This window comes from Patagioenas fasciata, chromosome 3, assembly GCF_037038585.1.
Source record: "Patagioenas fasciata isolate bPatFas1 chromosome 3, bPatFas1.hap1, whole genome shotgun sequence".
In the NCBI taxonomy this organism is placed as follows: Eukaryota; Metazoa; Chordata; class Aves; order Columbiformes; family Columbidae; genus Patagioenas; species Patagioenas fasciata.
In genome coordinates this window covers 110751019-110772347 of record NC_092522.1, presented here as the reverse complement: position 1 = coordinate 110772347, position 21329 = coordinate 110751019, and the positions used below count along the sequence as shown (strand labels likewise).

Genomic DNA, 21329 nt, shown 5'->3' with positions numbered 1-21329 from the left:
TCTTTCCACTTGAAAAAAGCTCTGGGTCAAACGCTGCAGATAAACAGCAAATGTTTTGGAAGTGCTGGAAGTTACAGCAGATAGCCCTGAGAAGAGACAGGCAATCAAGACTGGAGCTACAAACGCCATGTTATACAGAGTTTCAGCAGTCCTGCAAAAGCACTCTGCCACAGTCAAAGCGTACAGAAAAATTGAAAAGTCAGAAAAAAATTATATTTGCTTTTATTACAATATAGATTTCTACCTTTGTTGTATTCAGCAGATCAAAATCAGGTGTTAAAATGATTTTCATTGTTGCAGTAGCACACACATATACAGAGTCAATACTGTATACAAACAGGCTTTGAAATAATAATCCATCTCTATAAGTAAAAAATACTCAATACCTTCTCTCTCCTCCCTCCCCAAATTACAGCAGTAACATTTTATCTTCAACATAACTAATGCAGCAATCATGGTCTTCTTTCCCTCACACGACACAGCTGGAGCAGTATGGTCAGCAGCTTCAAGAAAATAAACATTAGTCACTCCTCACTGCTGCTTATTCTAGTTTATGTGTATTGTATAAATAGATATACTATGATTTAATGTGTCTGTATTTTTACGCAAGCCAAATATTCTTTCTGTAACAGAAACCAACATTACACTGCAAGCAAGGCTGAATTTTTTTTCTTTCACAGAAAGAGTACAAGTTTGTTAAACCATTCATTTTTCTTCTACATAAATTAACAAAGCAGTTTAAATGTTATGCATAACATTGCTCCGCTACCAAATCAAAATGTCTTATACTCTCTGAAAAAGTACAGCGATGTTTGTAACAGGTCGAAATTCTGATTTCTGTAACTGTCTTTTCTGTGAGCAAATCTAATAGAACATCAGTTATACGAACAACACGTTCATTTCACTGTTCGGCTGTATTTCAACTTTCAGACACAAAGGGCTATAACAGGATGTCAGAACTCAGGCGTTTAACTTGACACAATCAGAGAAATGTTGGTCAGAAGGGACCCCTGGAGGTCACCTAGTCCAACTTCACGCTTGAAGCAGACGGTTGCCAACACCAGAACAACTGAGCCAGAACTGCTCTACTGCCTTGAAAAACTCCGGGGTAGAGATTCCGCAGCATCACGGGGTTACCTGTGCCAGTGCTGCACTACAGCTAAAAATCCAATGGAATTAAAATGACCACTCATTCACACTATCATTTGGTTTGAAATACTAATTGCAAACAACAACCCTGGTTTAGCTATTAAGTTATAAGTAAACAAATCACAGGCTTTAATTGTGAAAAACTTTTAGGGATCAGATTTTAACTACTGGGAAGGATGAAAAAAACAAAAGCGACAGCCTCTCACTGAAGAGAAGGGTTGGATTGGTTTTATTTTGCGTAATAAATGGATTGAGACAGGCCTTTACCAAAACTGAATTAAAACAGGATGTAGTTAGTATGTTTACCCATTTATTCCATCATTAATGACACATATTAATATATACTGTGTAGATAAAGTGTGGCTATATTTAGAGATGCAACCATCTCAGTTTGGTAACCTGCAATCCACACTGATTGTCTTTCAGAAAATCCATACCACATTCCTTCAATCCATAAGTAAAAAAAAATATTTGCATTTTCTTTAAGTTTTCGAGAGAGGATAATCAGTCTGGGTTGTTAAACGCACATTTCTTCCCCTTTGTGTCTGTCTACTAGCCCTGGTATCTCCAAACCAGGCATGCAGCTTGCCTGAAGCAGCAATGTCCGCGTGAAAAGGAAGGCTTAGGAAGGACTCACCATTGAACATTGCAGCTGGATAAAGGATTGCACTTGTATTCATTACTACTGAAGGCACAGGGAAATCATAAATTGGCCCCTGACATCCCAGGTAAAGACTTCAGCACTAAAAGTTAGAAAACCCCTACTGTAGAGTTACCATGCTACCAATGTTGCGATCACTGATGACATGCAAAACCAGAATTTGTTGAAACACAACAAATGTGATACAGAGCAGCCATTCCCAAACTTTTGGGTGCTAACCAACCACAATCATGTATCAAAATTTCTCCTGGACCACTCTGCCGTCCTATTAATAAACTCTTAACTGAGAACACTACAAAGCAGTTGCAAAACATGCACCACAGCCTCACAGATCATAAGCTGGTAGAGACCACAGTTCGTGAACCACTGTTATAGCCATATTGAAATACAATATACATGGAATACCATGATGCCATTTTCAAGTGTTTCAGAGAATAATTAGACTTTTAAATACATTTTAAAAGGAAAAAAATTGTTTCTTTCCTAGCCACAAGCACATTTGAGGATCATTTGGCATGTGGCAACTTGATGGCTAGATTTTAAGTCAAGTACCGCATTGTGGAAAGGCAGACCATTGGGAAAACATTATCAGCTGATCTGCAGTATTGCTTTTACCATGCACAGCTAAGGCATAAGGCAGTCAAAAGCAGGTAGCAAAACCAGTATCTGCAGCTTGTGTCTGGACAAATACGGAAAAAAAATATATATTAAAAAAGGAGATTTCATTATCTTGGAGAATAAATTGCACTAAAAACATCCATTCCTTATGATACAAAAACAAAAAAAAATCCATACAGTAAAAACCTGAGATGCATCATTCACCAGCATCAAAGTTCACATTTTCACATTTCAGCCAAAATCATGTTTCAAATAAAACCATTCCATTTTGACAAAATCCTTAGTGTTCCTGGCTCAGTAACAATCTTGAAACCCAGTACATTTGGTGGGTAAGAAGTCTTTACTGAAAATCACTGACTTCAGTAAGATGGGCACTGTGTGCAGTGGCCTGTATCGTCCACTTGCACGCTTACTTTAATCCGAATAACAGAATCACTTTGGTTGGAAGAGACCCTTAAGATCATTAAGTCCACCATAACCTAAACTTAGCATCTACATGTCTTTTAAACCCCTCCAGGGATGGTGACTCCACCACTTTCCTGAGCAGCCTGTTCCACTGCATCACAACCCTTTCTGTGAATAAATGTTTCCGAATACCCTTCGCTGGTGCAACTTGAGGACATTTCTTCTCGTAAGTGGCTATTCTTGGAATTTTTCTCAAATTGAGAAAGACTGCCAGGATCTGGCCACCTTATTTCCTTTGCTTTCTATTTAATTATACATCATTTCCTCAGAAAAGTGTTACCGTGTCAAAACAACAGGCTGGAATAAATCAACACAGCTCAATTGGCTTTGATAGCTGCACTGATTTACTATGGCTGAGGATCTAGACCAGTAATTAACTCTTAAACAGTTGTTGGTCAAACAAGGGAAAAGAGGATCAATCACTCGCTCCTTCAGAGAAAGGAATTTTGACATACGGATTGCAACCCCCTGTCCATGTCACCAGTTGTCAGGACAGGTGCGCATCTTCAGCTCCCTTACTTACTCGCAGGGGGTTCTGATGAGATGAAAGATGACTTCAGCGATGCAGAAGAGATAGGGTACCACTTTACAACCTTATGGCATGTTAAACTGCAACTCCACCATCACTTCACTTTTATTTGACCTTAAAAAAATGAAACTGTATGGCACAATTTGAGGAGCTAGAAACAGAACTTCTATTCCTAGTGAGACTCCTCATCATCTGGAAATGTGACTACGTATGAGAAAGCATTTCTAAGTTTGCTGACAGCAAAAGAATACAATGCTCACATCACAGATTCCAGCTGAACTGTCAAGAGCCAAAGCCAAGTGCTGTCCGTTCAATACAAGCTAACACCTTCTTTGAGCTGAGGCCAACAGTGTGGAGATGCAGTTAAGACGAGGATGGATGTGCATCCTGAGTTTCAAAAGGCGGCGGAGGTTCTCTCCAGTAGGTGAACTGACTGTAGGTATCAGAACAAGGGAAGTCTGAAGAATGGCTTCTTTTCAACAAAGGGAAAATGTGGTCTACCACTTCACATAGTCTGACATAGCTGAAAAATAAACAAATAAAAAGAACACTGAGCCATTTCAGATGGGTTTTGAATTTTTATAAGTCCCTAACCACTAAGGTATGACTACTCTTACACAGACAAGCCAGCCCACTCAAATAAATAAAACTAAACTCGATTTGGGTTCCTAGCTTCCAGGGAGGATTCACAGTTCAGATAAGAAATCCATAAATTCCAAGCAACAATACTTATATAGTAAGAAATACATTATATTTTCCATCCAGATCGCCTGCTAAAATATTCAAGCCCCCTATTTTGCTTCTCCATTTCTGTCTGGCTCAGTTCAAACAGATCCCTGCTCAATACATTATTCATATTTTATACACATATGGCTCCCCTTCAATTAAGGACACTCTTAACATTACTAAAAGACCATTTCCATTCAGTTTTAAGGTGCTACAGTGCCTAAGTATCTCGCTGGAAGCCCTCAGCCCTATCTTCAGATTTTGTTTTCTGTCCTTCCAGATAGGAGCTGCACGAAAGGGAAGTTTTGAAAAGGCGGATGGCTTCAGGAAACCAGCTAGTCTCATTTTTATGCTGACTAAACAGTACACTGATAATTCATTTCCATCTGCTTTACTCATGTAATATATTAAACTAAATACTAAACAATTTCTTTTTGTCAGTTTAACTGAAGGAAAGTGTCAAGTCTATTTTTTTCTGTTTTGTTTGAAATGTCTAAGGAATCAAAAGCATCTTTGGGCAACTTGAGTCATAAATTAGAACAGCAAATTAATTTAGTCTGCAAGGTGTTAGGGGTAAGAGATTACTTACGATGAGATGTTTGTCTTTGCATGCTCTTGTATAAGTTCTCCTTTGGGGTTAACTGTAAATATTCTGTTTAAAGAAACTCCCACCTGTTTGTATGAATAAACATCCTAAACAGAAGAGAGGAAAAAAAGAAAAGAAAAATCATGATTCTGCCTTTGCACAATAATGTTTATCCTTGCTGGAATATTTCACACAGAAGAACATACTTGCACAGGATTGGTACTATATCTCTATCTACTTATTGTGTATCCAAAATTCTCTAATATATTACAAACCTGAGGTCAGACTAACAAAATGCTCATGAAACAGCCAATTTGCAGCTAGGTAAGGAGTTTGCCACTTCTGTTTAAACTAGTGATCAAAAGCCTGTTTTGTTGGATTTGGGGTTGATGTTTGGTTTTTCATTTGGTTTTTTTTGGGGGGCGGGGGTGTTTGTTTTGGTTTGTGTTTTTGTTTAGTTGTTGTTATTGTTCTGTTTGTTTGTTTTTCAGTAACTTCCTTTGACACAAAAATAACATTCAATTAAAAACTAATGATATCTGGTTCAAAAGTATTTGCACTTCCATTTTTCTTTCAGAGAACATCTAATTTCTTGAATGTGTTGCACCAAGTATCTTGCAACAGTGTAAAAAGGTTAAAACATAACTGACACGTAAAATAGCTATTAGTTTGTAAGGACAAGATCACAAGAGGAAGCCACAACAGCTGTGTCTACACTAAAACCCCTGAAAACATGTCTTAGCTCCTGAGTTCGGATTTGTGCCATACCCATATATTGATGCCATGTCAGAGCACAGGGGAAAGAAGGGAAAGGAAGGAATAGATGCCAAAATAGCAGCAGTGAGCCCCAGCAGGCAACACAAATGCAATGCTGGGAAGCAGTAGAATTAGAAGTAAAAATTAAGAATGTATTCTAAGAAATTCAAATTGTTAAGGAAAGTAAGGCATCAGTTTTGATCTGTTCTGAAGAAATGCGTTACCAAAGCAAAAACAAAAATAACTCCCAGAAGATCAGAGCAAAAACAAGCTTTCACTTTACTAATATAAGTCAGTGGCTTGGTTTACAAAGCTGAGGTGGTGGAAGACTGGAATGCTCATGAAGATTAAAGATTAAAATAATCTCCATATTGTAAAGAATATTCCAACAGAATAAAGTAACTGAACAAAAGTGAACAGCAGTCACTTCAAGAATTCAGCATCATGGCAGTCCATGCACTATCTACACCTGTAATGTCCATAAGCACTGAAACTTCACTGGGGGGCCAAGGGTATACAGTAAAAACACAACACCAAAAAACATCAGGCTCATCACTTTCTCAAAGTCAGTAGCACATCTCACACCTGAGGACTGCTCTCCAACAGCAATCAGAGTGAGCTACCAGTAATTCCTTTAGAAATATTGATTTACTTGAAATTTTGTTGAAGTGTGCATGAAAATAATGATTTTATTTCCTTGGTGTTCAAAAAAATTGAACTAGAGGTAGGCGTCTTCCACAACACAAAACCAGAAAAATGTCTAAAAAGTTACTTCAGAACAGGACAGGAGTAAGAAAAGCCGACAGCCCCACTATCCAGCCTTCAGACAGGTGACAGAGATCTGTCTGCACCTCTCTGTGTCAAACAAGATACCCCTTCCCATGCGAAGTAGAATCTTTGATTTCAGTGGGATGTCCAAGTTATTTTGAGTGTACTTAGAGTTTCCAGAATAAGTCCCACCAGAATCCATACAAAAAACTTTGTCTGTCCATGGGTACCTCACTGACACTGTATCAGTGTGCAGTAAAATAAGATCAGTGTTTTCATACAAGCTCAAGGATTTTTTGGTTAGGATTTCAACCAGTATTACTGTTATGCTAACTTATGCAGATATAACAAATTTACTTTACTGCTCTTCCATCTTTGTTTGTATCCTACATGGTGAGATCTTTAAGAAAAAACCTTTATATTCTCCTTTGTACTGGGCCTAATAAAACATTCCAAACTGCCATTTAAAGCTTCTAGGTTCTAATGTAACAGAACCACAAAATAATAGCAATGTTTTTGTTCTCTGCAATAGAAATGAATTCAGCTATTACTTACAGCAGGTCTGTTTCCAAAAGCAGCATAAAAGGGTTCTGTGTTAGGATAAAACAAATTTTTGATGTCTGTCAAACATTGAACTTTAAATTTTTCTGGCTTCTTTTCTATCACCTCCCTGAAATGATAAAAAAGGGAGGCTGAATATGAACATAAAATATAGCACAAACCATTTTGTTTTCTTTATTCAAGATTTTCACCTGGCTGAATACTCCTACAGACCCCCCATCCTCCTCCAATGAATCTCCCTTTGGAAATCACAGTGCCCATGAAGACAGAATAGCTTTCCCAAGCTTACATAATGGGCACAGTAAATAAATGCTCTGAAACAAGGGAGCTTCTATTGAAACCTATGCTGTAAAGATGATACTGAGCAAGGATGGTTGATTACAAGGAGTAGGTGCTAAATAAAGACTTATGAGACATAAATTGTCATCAAGTAAACTGCTTCCTGAGATCTGCAGAATGATTCATAGATTGCATTAGCCTTCACTGGGTATAGCTTTTTTTCTTTCTTTTAAGGGATTGCAATTACCTCATGTGCTAGAAGCACCTCAACCTGTTAAGATATTTCTACAGTCAGGGTCCTCTTTCACTGCTAATTAGCAGAAGTTAAGGAACAAAGTAATCTTCTGCTTCTCTTCAGTTGCTCCTTACAGCATACAGAATTCATTAATGAACAGAGCAGTTATCTCATCTCTGGGCAAAAGCCCTTTCACAACAGCTTCTCTTGGCAAGGAGATGGAACAGGTGGCAGAGTCTGGAGTTCCCAAAACATAGGAAGATGCCAGCATGACACAAAAGTGCTTAAGAAGCTCAGAATCCCACATCCTAGCACCAACACATATGTCAAGGAAGATGTGAATAGCACAGAAGCTTCACAGGAGTAATACAGCCCTTGGGAACAGCACCTCCAAATCAAAGTTTGAGAATGTGCAGAAGAGGAATAAAACTATCTTTCCCCAGTCTCGCATGCAGCTGATCTCAGAGCCCTCAAATTCACAATAATTAAATCTATGGATGACCATAAAGTCATTCATTGCCCACACATCACAACAGTTATGATAGCGTATATTGAAAGATGGGCATTCTTTAGTCTAAACAAGGTACCAAAAAGACTGTCACTTTAAATATATTTCTAGATATGAGTATCATAACAGTAACTACCCTTTCACTGTATTTATTATTTAATCAGTATAAGAAGTACACTGTAATACCTCCACAGTCTCTTATATTTAGAACATGACTAGCAAGACAGTCTGTAGCGTGTCACTCAATCAGGAGAACACCTGAACAACCATCCATTAAAAATTCTAATGAAATACATCCTGTCACAGCAGCTTTTAACAGCTTAAAATATTTTCAGTAATCACTTGACATGCTTCACTGAATTAGGAAGAAGGTACAATATTCATAATCTGTGTTGTTATAATTCATTTATTATAGTTCAACACCTAGAAAAACCAACATTGTCCACACAGAACATCACCCTGCAGTTAGGAGCATAAAAAGTTCATTTCATTTTCACATTAATTTCTTCAAAACCCACCAAGCAATATTCTTCCACAAAAAAAAATATATATATTATATATATATATATATATGCGCCAGTTGGAACACCTTACAAGTCAAGACAGAAGTACTTGTTATTAATAGGAGAACAGTTTTCCCATAGCTAAATATTAATATACCATGCAAAACACATCAAGTCAACAGAAGTACCAATTCATAAACAGTGAATATAGATGTATATTGAGGCACATTTAAGAGATAAACCAAAGTGATTATCTGTTGAATTTTGGCATTTCCCTAACAAAATTTCTTCTTAAATTTTGCACCAATGTGTAAGAAACAACAGTATGAATGATTGTCAAGCACTATCCTAAAAAAAAGCTTAGCATTCAGCCCTCACCAACCTCTGAGTTTCTTTCTGCATACAAGTGACATTGCAATACCTGTGAAAAGCTGAGAATAAGCTGCTCGGACTCAGCAACAGCGGCCCTTGAGGCAGCACCGTTCCTCGCTCATTGACCCAGTGCAAGTATCCTCTGGTCATGTCTGCCATTCCAATGGCACGTGCTGAGCAGTACAAAAATTTATACCCGTTTCTGCAAACAGAAATAAAAGAAGAAATTACTGTAGAAATAAAGCAGGTATTTTTACATTAATAATTTTGCAGGTTTATTTTTACGTTAATCAAATCATGACTGCTAAAAAGACATAAGCTTAACCTAGGCTTATTTAAAAGGAATGAAAACATTTATGCCAGGACCTTGGATAATTAAAAATCTGTCCAGCTTCACTGCAGTTAGCGATTTACACCTAAAGAGGGCTCATTTATCTCTGGTCTTCTTGTGGCTTAAGACTTCTTATGGCTTTCTAAGTGTCCCTGCATACTGGAATCATACTCCTTCGAATTAACTGACAAGAAATCTGCTAAGAGGAAAACACTTGGCATAAAGCAGACAGGAGTGTATTAGCCTTTGCTGTATTAACGGTGTTGCGCTCCTACCTCTTGGGCCTCTGCAAAAAAACACCAGTCTACGTGCAGCAGCAACATATTCCTTAGAGTCAGAGCAAATTTGAACTTCAAAACACAGTATGAAAAGCAATCTTTGACTTGGTACTGAAATAAAAGTTTCAGCAAAAGTCACAAGTTATCCTTCCTTCTGTTTATGATAGAACAGAATCAAATGATGTTAGTTCAACTTAATAGTAATTTACTTCCAAAGTCCTATACAAAATTATTGTTCAGAAAATAAATACGATATTCAGTGCACACGTCATAAAATCTAACCACTGAACATTAATATGGTGTTCAGTTGTAATATCTAGCCCCTACATAATTAATTCAGTAATTTCAAATACAAAATGAATCAAATCTATTTTTCCCCCATGTTTATGATCACTAAAGCCCTAATGATTCATAATGGTGGCAGACATAGAAATAACAACTGCAATTAAAAAAAATAATTTTAAACAAATGTATTGCAGAGGTTATATACAGAATACTGCTCAGCATGTGCATTCCCAGGCTATCCTGTCTTTTCCGTGATCGCATGTGTCTATACAGAATAAAACCACAGACAAGTGTCTCTGGCATAATTTAGTTTCCATCATCCATAATTTATAATTCATCATCCATGTAAAACAAAAAGCATTAAATGAACCTTAGCACAACCCTAGTACACAGAACAAATCAGATTAACTAAGAGGACAGGGTGATGTGTACCAGAGGCTCTTCAAACATTTACAGTAATTTGAATATGTAAGAACAGTTGAATTTAACATAATAAAGAAAACCAATTTTATTTTCTGCATAGAGCAAAAATATCAACAGACAGCAATCAGTAATTCTCATTGTAAAAGTTAAAATCTGAATGTATAACATCAGAATATATCAGATATTTCATCCGATTCCATTCAGACATCAATTAATTGTTCTCCTTGTTTCCTTTTTTCTCCCAATTGCTAATCACAAAACTCGCCACATTCTCTCTTTGATCCTCCAGATTACCCCATGTCCTGACTACATTGCAAACTGTATCCAGGGGACCAGCAGTACACCTGTGCTCTTGCACTAGCCTTGCTCACCTAGAAGGATTCCCACACATCACCCCATGGGAGTTGGTACGGTCTGATTGTTTTTTCTCATGTTCATATTTATCAGAGGAAATACCCAAGTTTTTTGAAATATATTGTTCTAGGTCATACCAGGATAGTATCCCTGTTAATACATTAACTGACCAGAAGCACAGTTCATCTACTGCTGTCCAATATTTCAAAAGCTATTGGGAAAAAGTGTTTTTTCCAAATATCATTAGCTCTCAGGTATCCTGAGCTACTTTTTGAATATGCTTGTGTTTCTCCATGAATTACACAGAGTGTGCAATCCACAAGTAAACATGATTAATCCAGATCCTTCTATCCACTGTAGCACAAAAGGTATTTATTGCTATGGAGAAAGAGGCACTAGCACAGATCAACTACTGAGCTATAATAGAGCAGCTCACACGAGTGTTGCCAGGTAAAGGCCAGTTCTTCAGAGTCGTCACAGCATATGTCTTACTGACTTTTAATGTCTTTAAATTGCTCTTTAAGCAGTAATTTCTTATCATCTACTCTCAAAATTAACCAATGACACAAAAATATTTAAAGATTGATCCTTCCTAATTATGCAATTTAATAATGGAATTGGAAACAAATATTTAAATACAGAAATAACAAAATAAATTGTATAATCATCAGTAGCAAAAATCATCAGTATCTTTGAAATCTGTTATTTATACAACAAAAAAACAACAAGAACATCAGCAGTGAATATCCAAAATGTGTCCATTTCTACTCAAGACACTGTGCTATACTATAAGGGTAAGATTCACTAATCTCCCCTTCTGCTCACTGGAAAACACGGGAACTCCCCCAAATGGATTCACCCCACGTGCTTTAGATTTCATCCTTGCATGACTCCAGGTGAGTTAAGTTTGGCAAGAACTCCACCTACAGTGACCACCCCAGTCCTTACACATCTCAGAGTCTCCTCAGCAAGGAAAGAAGGGAAGGTATAAAAGCATCTTATGAATTAATGCTGCTGCAATTCCCAGTTGGCAAAAAAAGTTCCACTTGCTGCAACTACACAACTCATTCAAATTACTACTGTGTTTGGAATTAAATGTAGCCATATGTTTGGGATGGTTGGAGGAGAAATCACTACTCATTAATTTGGGGCTTTTGATACCACAAAGCAGGTTTTGCCGTGGCTATCATACAGCAGAATTGACAAGATACTGATAAATTATCACCCTTGCAGGTTAAGAGAAGCCTAGAGAAATTTTAATTTTTATATGCAAATGAATAAACACAAACAAGCCACAGATGCACAAACAGATTTACTGAATACTCACTGGCTCACTTTATGGTACAACTTTGCAATCCCTTGGTGTGTCCAGTCTTTCCCAAGAGTTGGCAAAATATGACCTAAAGTATCTGACCTTAATAAAGGAAAAAGAATATAAATGAACTGAAAAAGAACAATACTTACAACCACCACTGAGGTTCATACAAACCCCACTAACTTATCTGGCTAGCCGTAAAGGAAAATAAGGTTTTCTGTAAGGTACTGATTATGATCAGAAGAGGATTATTTTACTGTCCTTTCTTTTGAGACAGAACTGACATGCCCATCCTTAGCCACGTTGTTTTAATTACTCTTGTGGCCCAGTACTTGTCTTCATGGGTAAGCTCATGACCCACAGGTAACATGGAAGTCACAGCATATAGGTTATCCATCAGATCGGTGTGGTAGGCCAGCCAGGACTAAGCATACTTTTTGAGGTTTACATAAAATGTTTACTAAATAAACCACAGATACCCATATGGGAAGTTTATGGTAAAGTGTAAGCATAAGGTAAGTCACATTCTAGCTGACTTAAACCTCTCCACAAAAAGCCAGCAGTTGGTCATGTATAAAGTATCATGAAATAGCTATACTATATGGATTTCCTGCTTTGCATAGGAGAAAATTATTTACACTATAGTAACACCTAGAACAAGTGAGCAGCTCACTTGGCTATGCATTATGCAAATACAGAAAGAGACCCACACCCTGAATCTCTCATCTTAAAGAGAAAACATTGGGCATTGTCTTAGAATGGATTTGCAATGGTATTGTAAGGTGAAGTGATCCAGTAACTTTCTGCCAGCTCAACAGCAGAAAGAAGAGTAGATTTCATTCACTTTGTTGAAGTTTAAGAAAACAAAGCGGGGGATACTAATTTATGCTGGCACCGAAAAAAAGGCTTGCCCTACAATGGATAAATCATGACAAAGAAAATAGTTTCATTTTAAATCAAGTATTTTAATTCACCCCAATTGCTCTTGGAAATGATTCTTCCTTATTCTTTTTTTCTAATTATAATGCAATCACAGAATGGTTTGGGTTGGAAGAGACCTTTAAACATCATCTAATGCAACCCTCCTGACTTTAGCTTCAACCAGATCAGGTTGACTCAGAGCCCCATCCAGCCTGGCCTTGAATGTCTCCAGGGATGGGGCATCTACCACCTCTCTGGGCAACCTGGGCCACTGTTTCACTCCCCTCATGGTAAAAAAGTTTTTCTTTATATCTGGTCTGAATCTTCCCTCCTTTACTTTAAAGCCATTAGCCCTTGTCCTGTCACAACAGGCCTTGATAAAAAGTCTGTCCCTGTCTTTCCTACAGGCCTCTTTTAAGCACTGAAAGGCCGCAATAAGGTCTCCCCAGAGCGTTCTCTTCTCCAGGCTGAACAACTCCAATTCTCTCAGCCTCTCCTCACAGCAGAGCTGTTCCAGCCCTCTGATCATTTTGTGGCCTCCTCTGGACCCTTTCCAACAGATTCATGTCTTTAGATACCACCAAGCTTGATTTTCAAATAAAATTATTTTGAAACGTATGTAAGCATTTCATTTTAAAAGGTCAAAAGAAAATATTTATTTTTTTTATTAGGTGTTTCCCTGTTGCACACACTACTGTTTTCCCCAATGTTAAATGCCTAACTAAATGAAAATCAGCAACAGAGTGATTCATTTTGGTCACTCCAAAATGGTGGGTTTACTCAAAGTACTAATCTGAAACTTTCCATCAAATTCTAATTCTGACATTGGAGTCTTGTCTTCTAACTAATAATGCCTCTCACTGGAATGCCCTAATAATGCCTTTTAAAACAGAATTCACATGTTTCTTCTTTTTAATGTAGCCAGTGTACTTCATAGGTGTGATGCAGCGAAAATTTTGCAGAAGTTCCTCTAAAACCACTGGAAATACTACCATGGAACACCAATAGGTGACAAATAATGGGTGCAGATGGCATGTGTCTTCATGGAATTAAGAATTCAGCTAATGATTCTTGCATTGTTTGAAAGCTAAAAAACCAAAAACAAAACAACCACGCCCTCAACCCCCTAGAATATGATGATTCTAGGACTCAAAATTCCCTGTCAATTATTTTTTCCTTTAATTTAAAGGACAGCTTGTCCTCGCAGCTAAGGCCTCTCCCTGTTCATGAACTCACCGTGTGATTGTTCCATCAATGTCAGAAATAATAACTTTTTCATCCCAGTTCCATAGGTAAATGGTGCCTTCACAGCGGCAAGTCCCTTGATACTGTGTTGTAACACTAAAGGTCACATCGTTGGGGCCATTCTTGAGCTTTAAGCTTTTCTGCAAGACATTATCAGCAAGGTAATCAACAAACTGAGCATGTGAAATGGACACAGTGCAAACACAAACCACAGATGATCACTGCCTTCATCATAATGAATCTTATTGCTTTCAGCAGAGCTATTGTCTAAACAATGACAGCAGGGGTTTGCATAGTGTACATTAGGCATTTATTTATAGAGCAGAACAAAGCAAACAAAGAAAAAAAAATCAATTTCACAGTCAGAGATATTTAAAAATATCCCCAATAGTTCATATAAACAATAACTAATTATGGAATAGGGACTATCTATGGAGGTTTGCCATTTCTGAGATACTGATACATATGCAGAAATGTGGGTAAGTCTAACTAATAGTGTTCATATGTGGATTTGTGTTCTATAGTATTACACCTCTTTCCTGTAATAATTCACCTCTCATACCATATGACCTATTGCCCTTCAGTGCCCACCAAATTTCCTGAACTCTGCCACTTCCCTGCCCTTCTCTTTCACTGTCTCCTGTGTCATTCAGTGACTCATTGGGCAAGAGACTACCTTTTTGATTCTATTTGTGGATCTAACCATTCATTTTCACAAAACTTGCAGTTTAAAATATTAAGTCTCTCTCTCTTTCTTAGTTACGTTTCACTGCAATTGTTCAGCGAGTTAAAAAGTGAAATGGAGGTGGGAATGCAGAAGAACTGATGGGTACCTGATGACCCTCACCCACTGTTTCATCAAGAAACCAATCTAACAGTTCTAGCTTCAGCTGATTTCTGCGAGGTTTCTGAATCTGAAATGCATCAATGTATTTGTGTAACCCTCCCTTTTTGTTTGCTATAGAAGATTACCAACACATCCCATCTGTCTCTTGGGAAAAATTCTGTATTTCTTGCAAAGTATTCAGGCAGTGAGTGATGGGCTATTTAATGCTGTGTGCCTTGTGTGGGTTTCCTTCAGAAAATTAATTGCCTGCAGATCAGATGACAAAAAGTTTTTCCTTAAAATAGTCCATTTTTTCCAGATCAAATTGTAATGTGCAGAACAGAAAACTAACAGTTTTGTCAGCATAAGTCAAAACACCTTTGTCGCAGAGGAAGAGAATTGGCTCCAAAGAAATTAATAGCCTGGCCTCATAGTAAATTCACAAGCAGAATTCACATTCAGAAGTTACTAAAAGAAAACTGTATTTATGTAAAATATGACTGACTGCCTACAAAGGAGAGGAAAAAAAGAGAGGCCTATGGGTTGACATATACACATCATACATAATACAAGAAGGACATGGTCCTAGTACACTTATTCATGCAACTAACACATACTTTGGGAATTTAATTCTGATATTTTTCTAAATGGGATCCCGTCTTCCAATCTCTAAACCCCAGCACTCGCTGCAAGGTAAAACATTCATGCTTAATAGTGAAAAGAGAAGGGAAAACATTTTTTTTTTTTTTAATATATCAAGAGAAGTAATTAAATGCAAGACATAAGAGCTAATTAAGCTTTGCAAGCCTGAATAACAGTATTGTCCATGTTGTATTAGAAATTACATTCTAAGACAAGGATGTAAAATTAACTCACAAGCTGGTCAGAAGTGAGTCGAAGTGTTTTTTTGTAACTGATTCCAGACAATAATGAGAGATGACTTGAGTTGGTTTGTAATGACCCAAGGTTTTGTTTGGCAGCTCTAGGGTCTTCATCGCTTGAAGAAGATTCATCTTTTATTCTGGAACATTGCACACCCAGAAAATGTTATCATGTCAGTAAATGCATCTCAGTATCCACTAAAAATGCATTAACAGTGAGTCACCAAATAATTCATTAATTCTCTACTCCTAAGTAGTGTCTCACAGGAGGCCATTCACATCGTGGCTCTAAATATATCAATGAAGTGCGGAATTTTCATTCATGCATGTTCCCCATTAGTCATACTTGGATTGTTCTAGCTGTTCACTTGCCTACAAGCTAGTTTTCATTAGTTATGTTTAATGGCTTTAAATTAATGTACCGTATTAACTCCAAAATCTCGTAGCGGTAAAAGAATAATAACCATTAGATACTGTAACTACAAAAATTCTTCAGTTCTCAGAAGAAGAAATAGGCATTTGTTATGCTGGCTTTCTCTTACCCACTTCTTTCCTCCCCCAAAGAATTTAGCAATTAATAAGAAACAACCCAGGTGATGGAAATTTTATTACAGAAACTAACTCTTCTTTCTCTTTCAATGAGCAACTTTAGATCATTGGATTATTCTTTTCCAGAATTTGCAGGATTACCCCATTCAGGATGTGAAGATAAAAAGTCATAAAACCTGAGCTCCTTTATACAATTCCATTTAAATACACATCAATATATTTTTTTACTCTTCTTTTCCTGCTATAACTATTTTTTCAGAAATGTTTTAAGGATATTTTTCTTCAGAGAGAAAGTTTTCCTACAGTAAACAAATCTATCACCTTATAGAGAGGGTAAAATATCCTTTGCGGATCCAACAAATCTCATCTCTCAAACAAGCGTCATTTGGCCTCTTATTTCAATCACACCTGGCTGTTGTTTGATGTTAAGAAATCTTGACCAAATATCAAGATACCACATGTCATGACTAGCAACATTTAAAAGCCTACTTTATCCTTTGTAACAGCAGATTCAAAAGCTTTACTCAATATCCCACTTATCGCATTTTGCTTGCAGGCAATAAACTTTTAATGACACATTTCTAAGGTCAGTTAAAATTTAAACAAAGAACACCAATTACAGGATCTCTTCTGCTTGAAGTCTTAATCCTACTTTAAAGATAAGCTTTAAACAGCCATGTAAGAAACAACAGACCTAAATGTCACTTGTCACCCCTTAAAGGCAAATGAGCCTTTCTTATTTATTCTGTGGTTCTCACAAACTGGGATGCAACTGAGATAACAACTAGTCTCCTACGGAATGAGGAATCCTCCTGCCAGCACGTTCTCCTGGACTGCAACTGCTGACCCCTTGAAAGAATGACAGCTAATGCCTTTTTGTTTCACAAAGGTGATCCTTGAACTTAATGAGCATAAAGCATATTCGAATCTGGCCCTTCTCAGCTTTAAGTACTGACAGCACACAGAGAGGTGTCTTTACAGTGAGATCTCTAAGTACAGTAAAGGGCTAAGGTAGGAGAGCTGACCCTGGCTAAGTCATCCCTCCAAAGCAAGTTTAAGCTCATCTTACGGAACCCTCCTAAAGGAGGGATTCTGGCCACACATTATAATTAGTTTGGAGCACACAAAGGAAGAGACTTCTGCAGTCCTTGATAGAACAGAAAACCATGACTATTGCCTAGGAAAAATAAATCGCTGGAAAGACTTAAGCCCCTGAACTTCCCAGAATATGCAGGAACAAATTAATTATCAGGACATAAGTATACGTAAATCAGGAATTTTAGCAACTGGGATCTGACAACAGCATAGGGTCACCTACAATCTTAGAATTGCATAATTGCTTTGGTTGGAAAAAAACCTTGAAGATAATTAAGTCTAACTGCCAAATCCACCTCTAAACCACGTCTCTAAGCACCACATCTACACACCTCTTAAACACCTCCAGGGATGGTGACTCAACCACTTCCCTGGGCAGCCTGTTCCAACACCTGACAACCCAAGAATTTTTTCCTAATATCCAATCTAAACCTCCCCTGGGGCAACTTGAGGCCATTTCCTCTTGTCCAATCACTTGCTACCTGGGAGAAGAGACCAACACCCTCCATGTTACAACCTTCTTTCAGGTAGTTGTAGAAAGTGATAAGGTCTCCCCTCAGCCTCCTTTTCACCAGGCTTAACAAGCCCAGTTGCCTTGAAAACTCTAGAGAGATACATACAGCTTATTGTTTGTTTTCAAGGGGCTGGAACGTGTGTCACGGAGCTGCCAGCCAAACCACAGAAATGCCAGAGCACTCACAAGGTCTGCAATCCTGCCATGGGTATAGCGCTCCTATCTGCACCCATTTGGTGCTGTGAATAACAAATTAAACATACTTCACTGACGCAGTGTTTCTTTATTCAAAAGTAAGAGGTACCTTGCTTTCATTTTTAAATCGTAACTGCTGCTTATTTCAGGGACAGATCATTTTGGGGGTACCTGTTTGCCATGCTCATTTGTGAAGAGCCCGTTCCTGTAAGTCTGCTCTCACTCATACCTTGCTCTGGCTTTGTTTCCTGTAAAAATACAAAAATGAGAAGCTGTGCATCTCCTGCTGGAGAGAGAGCAAAAGTTTTTAGAAACATATTTGAAAACCAAATTCCGTCCTGTACAGACTTGGTAAAAATCAACAGCATGTTTGTTTCCTTTACTTGTAGACAAAATAAAACTTAATGGTTTTCTTATAAAAATAAAGGTTGTACAAAGAACTAAAAATCACAAATATAAAACTCAGAAGAAGAATTAAGATTTAGTATTGCATGGAAGAAGTACAGAAATATCAGATTTCACATCTGGTACTGTTGAAGTTCAGGGATCAATCCCATAACTACTCAGCTCATGCACTTCAAACAGCAAGATTTCACCTGAAAAAGCAAAGTATGGCTCTGGAGAAGAAAAAAACCATACTGTTACCCATCATACAATAATTAAAATCTTCAATGCAATAAATCTTTCCAAGCTGTTTTTACCTTGAGTAGACGCTAAGCTCTATCAATTTCATCCCACAAGATTTTTAAACAGGGAAGGATTTTACGAGATAGACAAACAACAACATAGCTGCCACAGCTCAAGAGATAACCAAACACTTCCACTCAGAAACTCTAAAAAACTTCAACCAACTGTATATAAATCTCATGCTCTGAATCTCATATCCACAGATCAGTACAATGGTTATTTCATGCAAGGTTGAAAGATTTCATCGACTGAGGCACAACCAGGAAAATGTATTAGAAGTTATTTTCTCCCCTCAAGTACTACTGCTTTAGTAGTACAAATTAATATGAAGAGGTTTTATTAGCCAACTTTAAAGATTAAATATGTCTAGACAGAGGATCAATATTTCATATAAAGTTTTGCTTTTTTCCCTGTTTTTAATGTTCATCCATGGCTTTAAGACTGTTACCACAAACTTCTAATGCTCAGAGAAGAAATTCAAAAATACTTTAATATATAGTCAGTTTTCTATGTTAGGTTTTTCTGAATTTTACAGCTCACACTACTCATAAATACGTCTGTTCATCAACTATCAAAAGAAAGCTGAAGAAGGTAGGTAATCTGCATAGAAACATTAAATTAGTGGCACAGCTCTTTGATTCCAGGTTCCTACACACAAATTTAATCCATTAGATAATATTGCCTCAGGTCTATGTCAGGAAAATAAATGCAGAACCAAAACCCTGCAGGCAAATGTTTCAGGTAGAGTCTGATCCAAAGCTTTCTGAAGTCAAAAGAAGTCAGACTTTAGACCCTGTTTAAACATCTTTTAATGTGTATATCCTCAGTCAAATTGAACATTGCATTACTCTCAGAAGCAGAGTTCAAAGGGATGACTATGAAGGCATCCAGCCTTCCCAGTGCAACTAGAAGGAAACTCCTCTTGTTTCTTAAACTTACCTCTTTAATAGTGCTGTTCCTCCCTCGCCATGAAAACCACCACCTTCCACCTTTTTTGGGCATCTTGTCCCTCATTATAGATTCCACAGTGGCCTGTGATAAATGGATGGCAACATAAAAAAAACCCAAAACAAAGGACAGCCTGATATATGTAAATGAAAGGAAGTGTCAAACACACAATTTTAACTGATAATAAATAGAATAAAAGTAAACATACTGTCTGTGGACCATAAATTCTACTAAAGCAAAATCTAATGGTATCCAGAGCTGCTCTGAAGTAACTTAAGCATGAATACTTATGATTTTTTTAAAAGGAAAATGAAAAAGAGATAAAATCAAAGAAGAAAAAAAAAAGCATAAATAGATGTTAGTATAATGTCTAGAATGGAGAAGCTACTGTTTTTAAGTTGAAATTACTTAGTGCAAATCATATTTAAAAAAAAAAAAAGAAAACATCACTTCTTGAAGGAGCTCTCGTGCAAAAAGGGTAACAAACACACATGCAAGATGGTTATTCTCATTTAAAAATAACTACGAAGTCCATATTTAATCATCAGTTTGGAAAAAAAGCAAAGAAGTCACTAGCTTTTATGAGTTTAGTATGATGTTATGAATTTGACAATGTTAGAACTGGGGTTTTTTCAACCATGGCTACTTTTCATTGGTTGTAAATACAAGACCTCAGTAGAGAAAAGTTTCTTTCAATACCTGCAATGACTGGAGCCTTATACATTGTAACAAGGAGAGCTGAATTCTTTCACCCAGAGAACAAGAGAAAGATAAATGGGGAAAATATTACAGCAAAGGTGGCCACAGTGTTTGGTACACCTGAGAAGAGCTTGGCCACTGGCTTTCTGAGCTGATGCCCTCAGAAAAAAACTGTGACATTGATTAGTGATTTAAAAAAAATAATAAATCATTCTGAGAACTCTTCACAGTTAAGAGAGAGGGTTCAATACAGCTAATAGATGGTACAATGCATCCCTTTTCTCAAGTTTTCCATAGGTTCTCTTCACTGTACTATCTAAAGTACATGAGAAGAGAAGGAAATTACAAAGGAATAAAGTTGAGCAAATAAGTTGAGAACTTTTTAAACAAAAATAGGAAAAACAAGGAGCAGATGGAGCTACAGAGTATGGAATACCACTGTTGAGAACAGTGGCTAACTTTCAAACATATGGACAACTTCAAGCAGATGTCCTATTGACTTTGATTGAGATAATTCACATGCTTATGATTAGACATGTGGTTAAGTGTATTTTGCAGAAGATGAGTTATTTTTTTTTTCAAAAACTCCAGTTCTCAATCAGTTCATAAAGCCTGTTTCGATTAAGTATCTTAGTATTTTCATTCCTTAGTTTCATTATTACAGCAAATCAAACCTCTAATTAACAGGTCATTAAGAAAACCAGTAGGATGACTGGTACCATAAATGCGCAATTTTAGTTTCACAGGTACAGTTCAGCCAAGTAAACCTCCCCAGCCCTACAGACTGTGCCAATTATATATACTGGCTTCTCCATTAAATTAAAATTGCACTGTCTGAAAGTTATCAGCATTTAGAATACGTTATCCACTAAAGAAAATTCACACACTGAATTTCACACTCATAGAAGACTTTTCTTAACGGATAACCTACATGAATAATGATGTAACCATACCATAACGCTGTTTAAAGAACTGCCATTTCCCTTTGCTGTTAAGCAAAAACATTTCATACCAATTCTTTCCATTTACCCATCCTAGGCAAAACCCAAAACATCTGGCTTAGGCAT

General features: G+C 37.2%; 1 protein-coding gene across 8 annotated transcripts in view; it reads right to left on the bottom strand.

Annotated features, from left to right (window-relative positions):
- Positions 1 to 205: 205 nt before the first annotated feature.
- Positions 206 to 21329, bottom strand: part of LPIN1 (lipin 1) — a 47817-nt gene continuing 26693 nt past the window's right edge. For 5 of the 8 annotated variants that reach the window (XM_071807068.1, XM_071807067.1, XM_071807072.1 and 2 more), the window contains 10 exons: positions 19772 to 19849; positions 19555 to 19647; positions 18100 to 18176; positions 15571 to 15715; positions 13860 to 14008; positions 11715 to 11801; positions 8766 to 8918; positions 6814 to 6928; positions 4738 to 4841; positions 206 to 3945 (listed from right to left, as the gene is read on the bottom strand). In XM_071807068.1, the coding sequence (XP_071663169.1) occupies positions 3786 to 3945; positions 4738 to 4841; positions 6814 to 6928; positions 8766 to 8918; positions 11715 to 11801; positions 13860 to 14008; positions 15571 to 15715; positions 18100 to 18176; positions 19555 to 19647; positions 19772 to 19849 (1161 nt within the window). In that variant the 3' untranslated portion in view covers positions 206 to 3785. The remainder of the gene's footprint in view (positions 3946 to 4737; positions 4842 to 6813; positions 6929 to 8765; positions 8919 to 11714; positions 11802 to 13859; positions 14009 to 15570; positions 15716 to 18099; positions 18177 to 19554; positions 19648 to 19771; positions 19850 to 21329) is intronic. The other 3 variants (XM_071807071.1, XM_065834738.2, XR_011738537.1) reach the window with 2 other exon arrangements.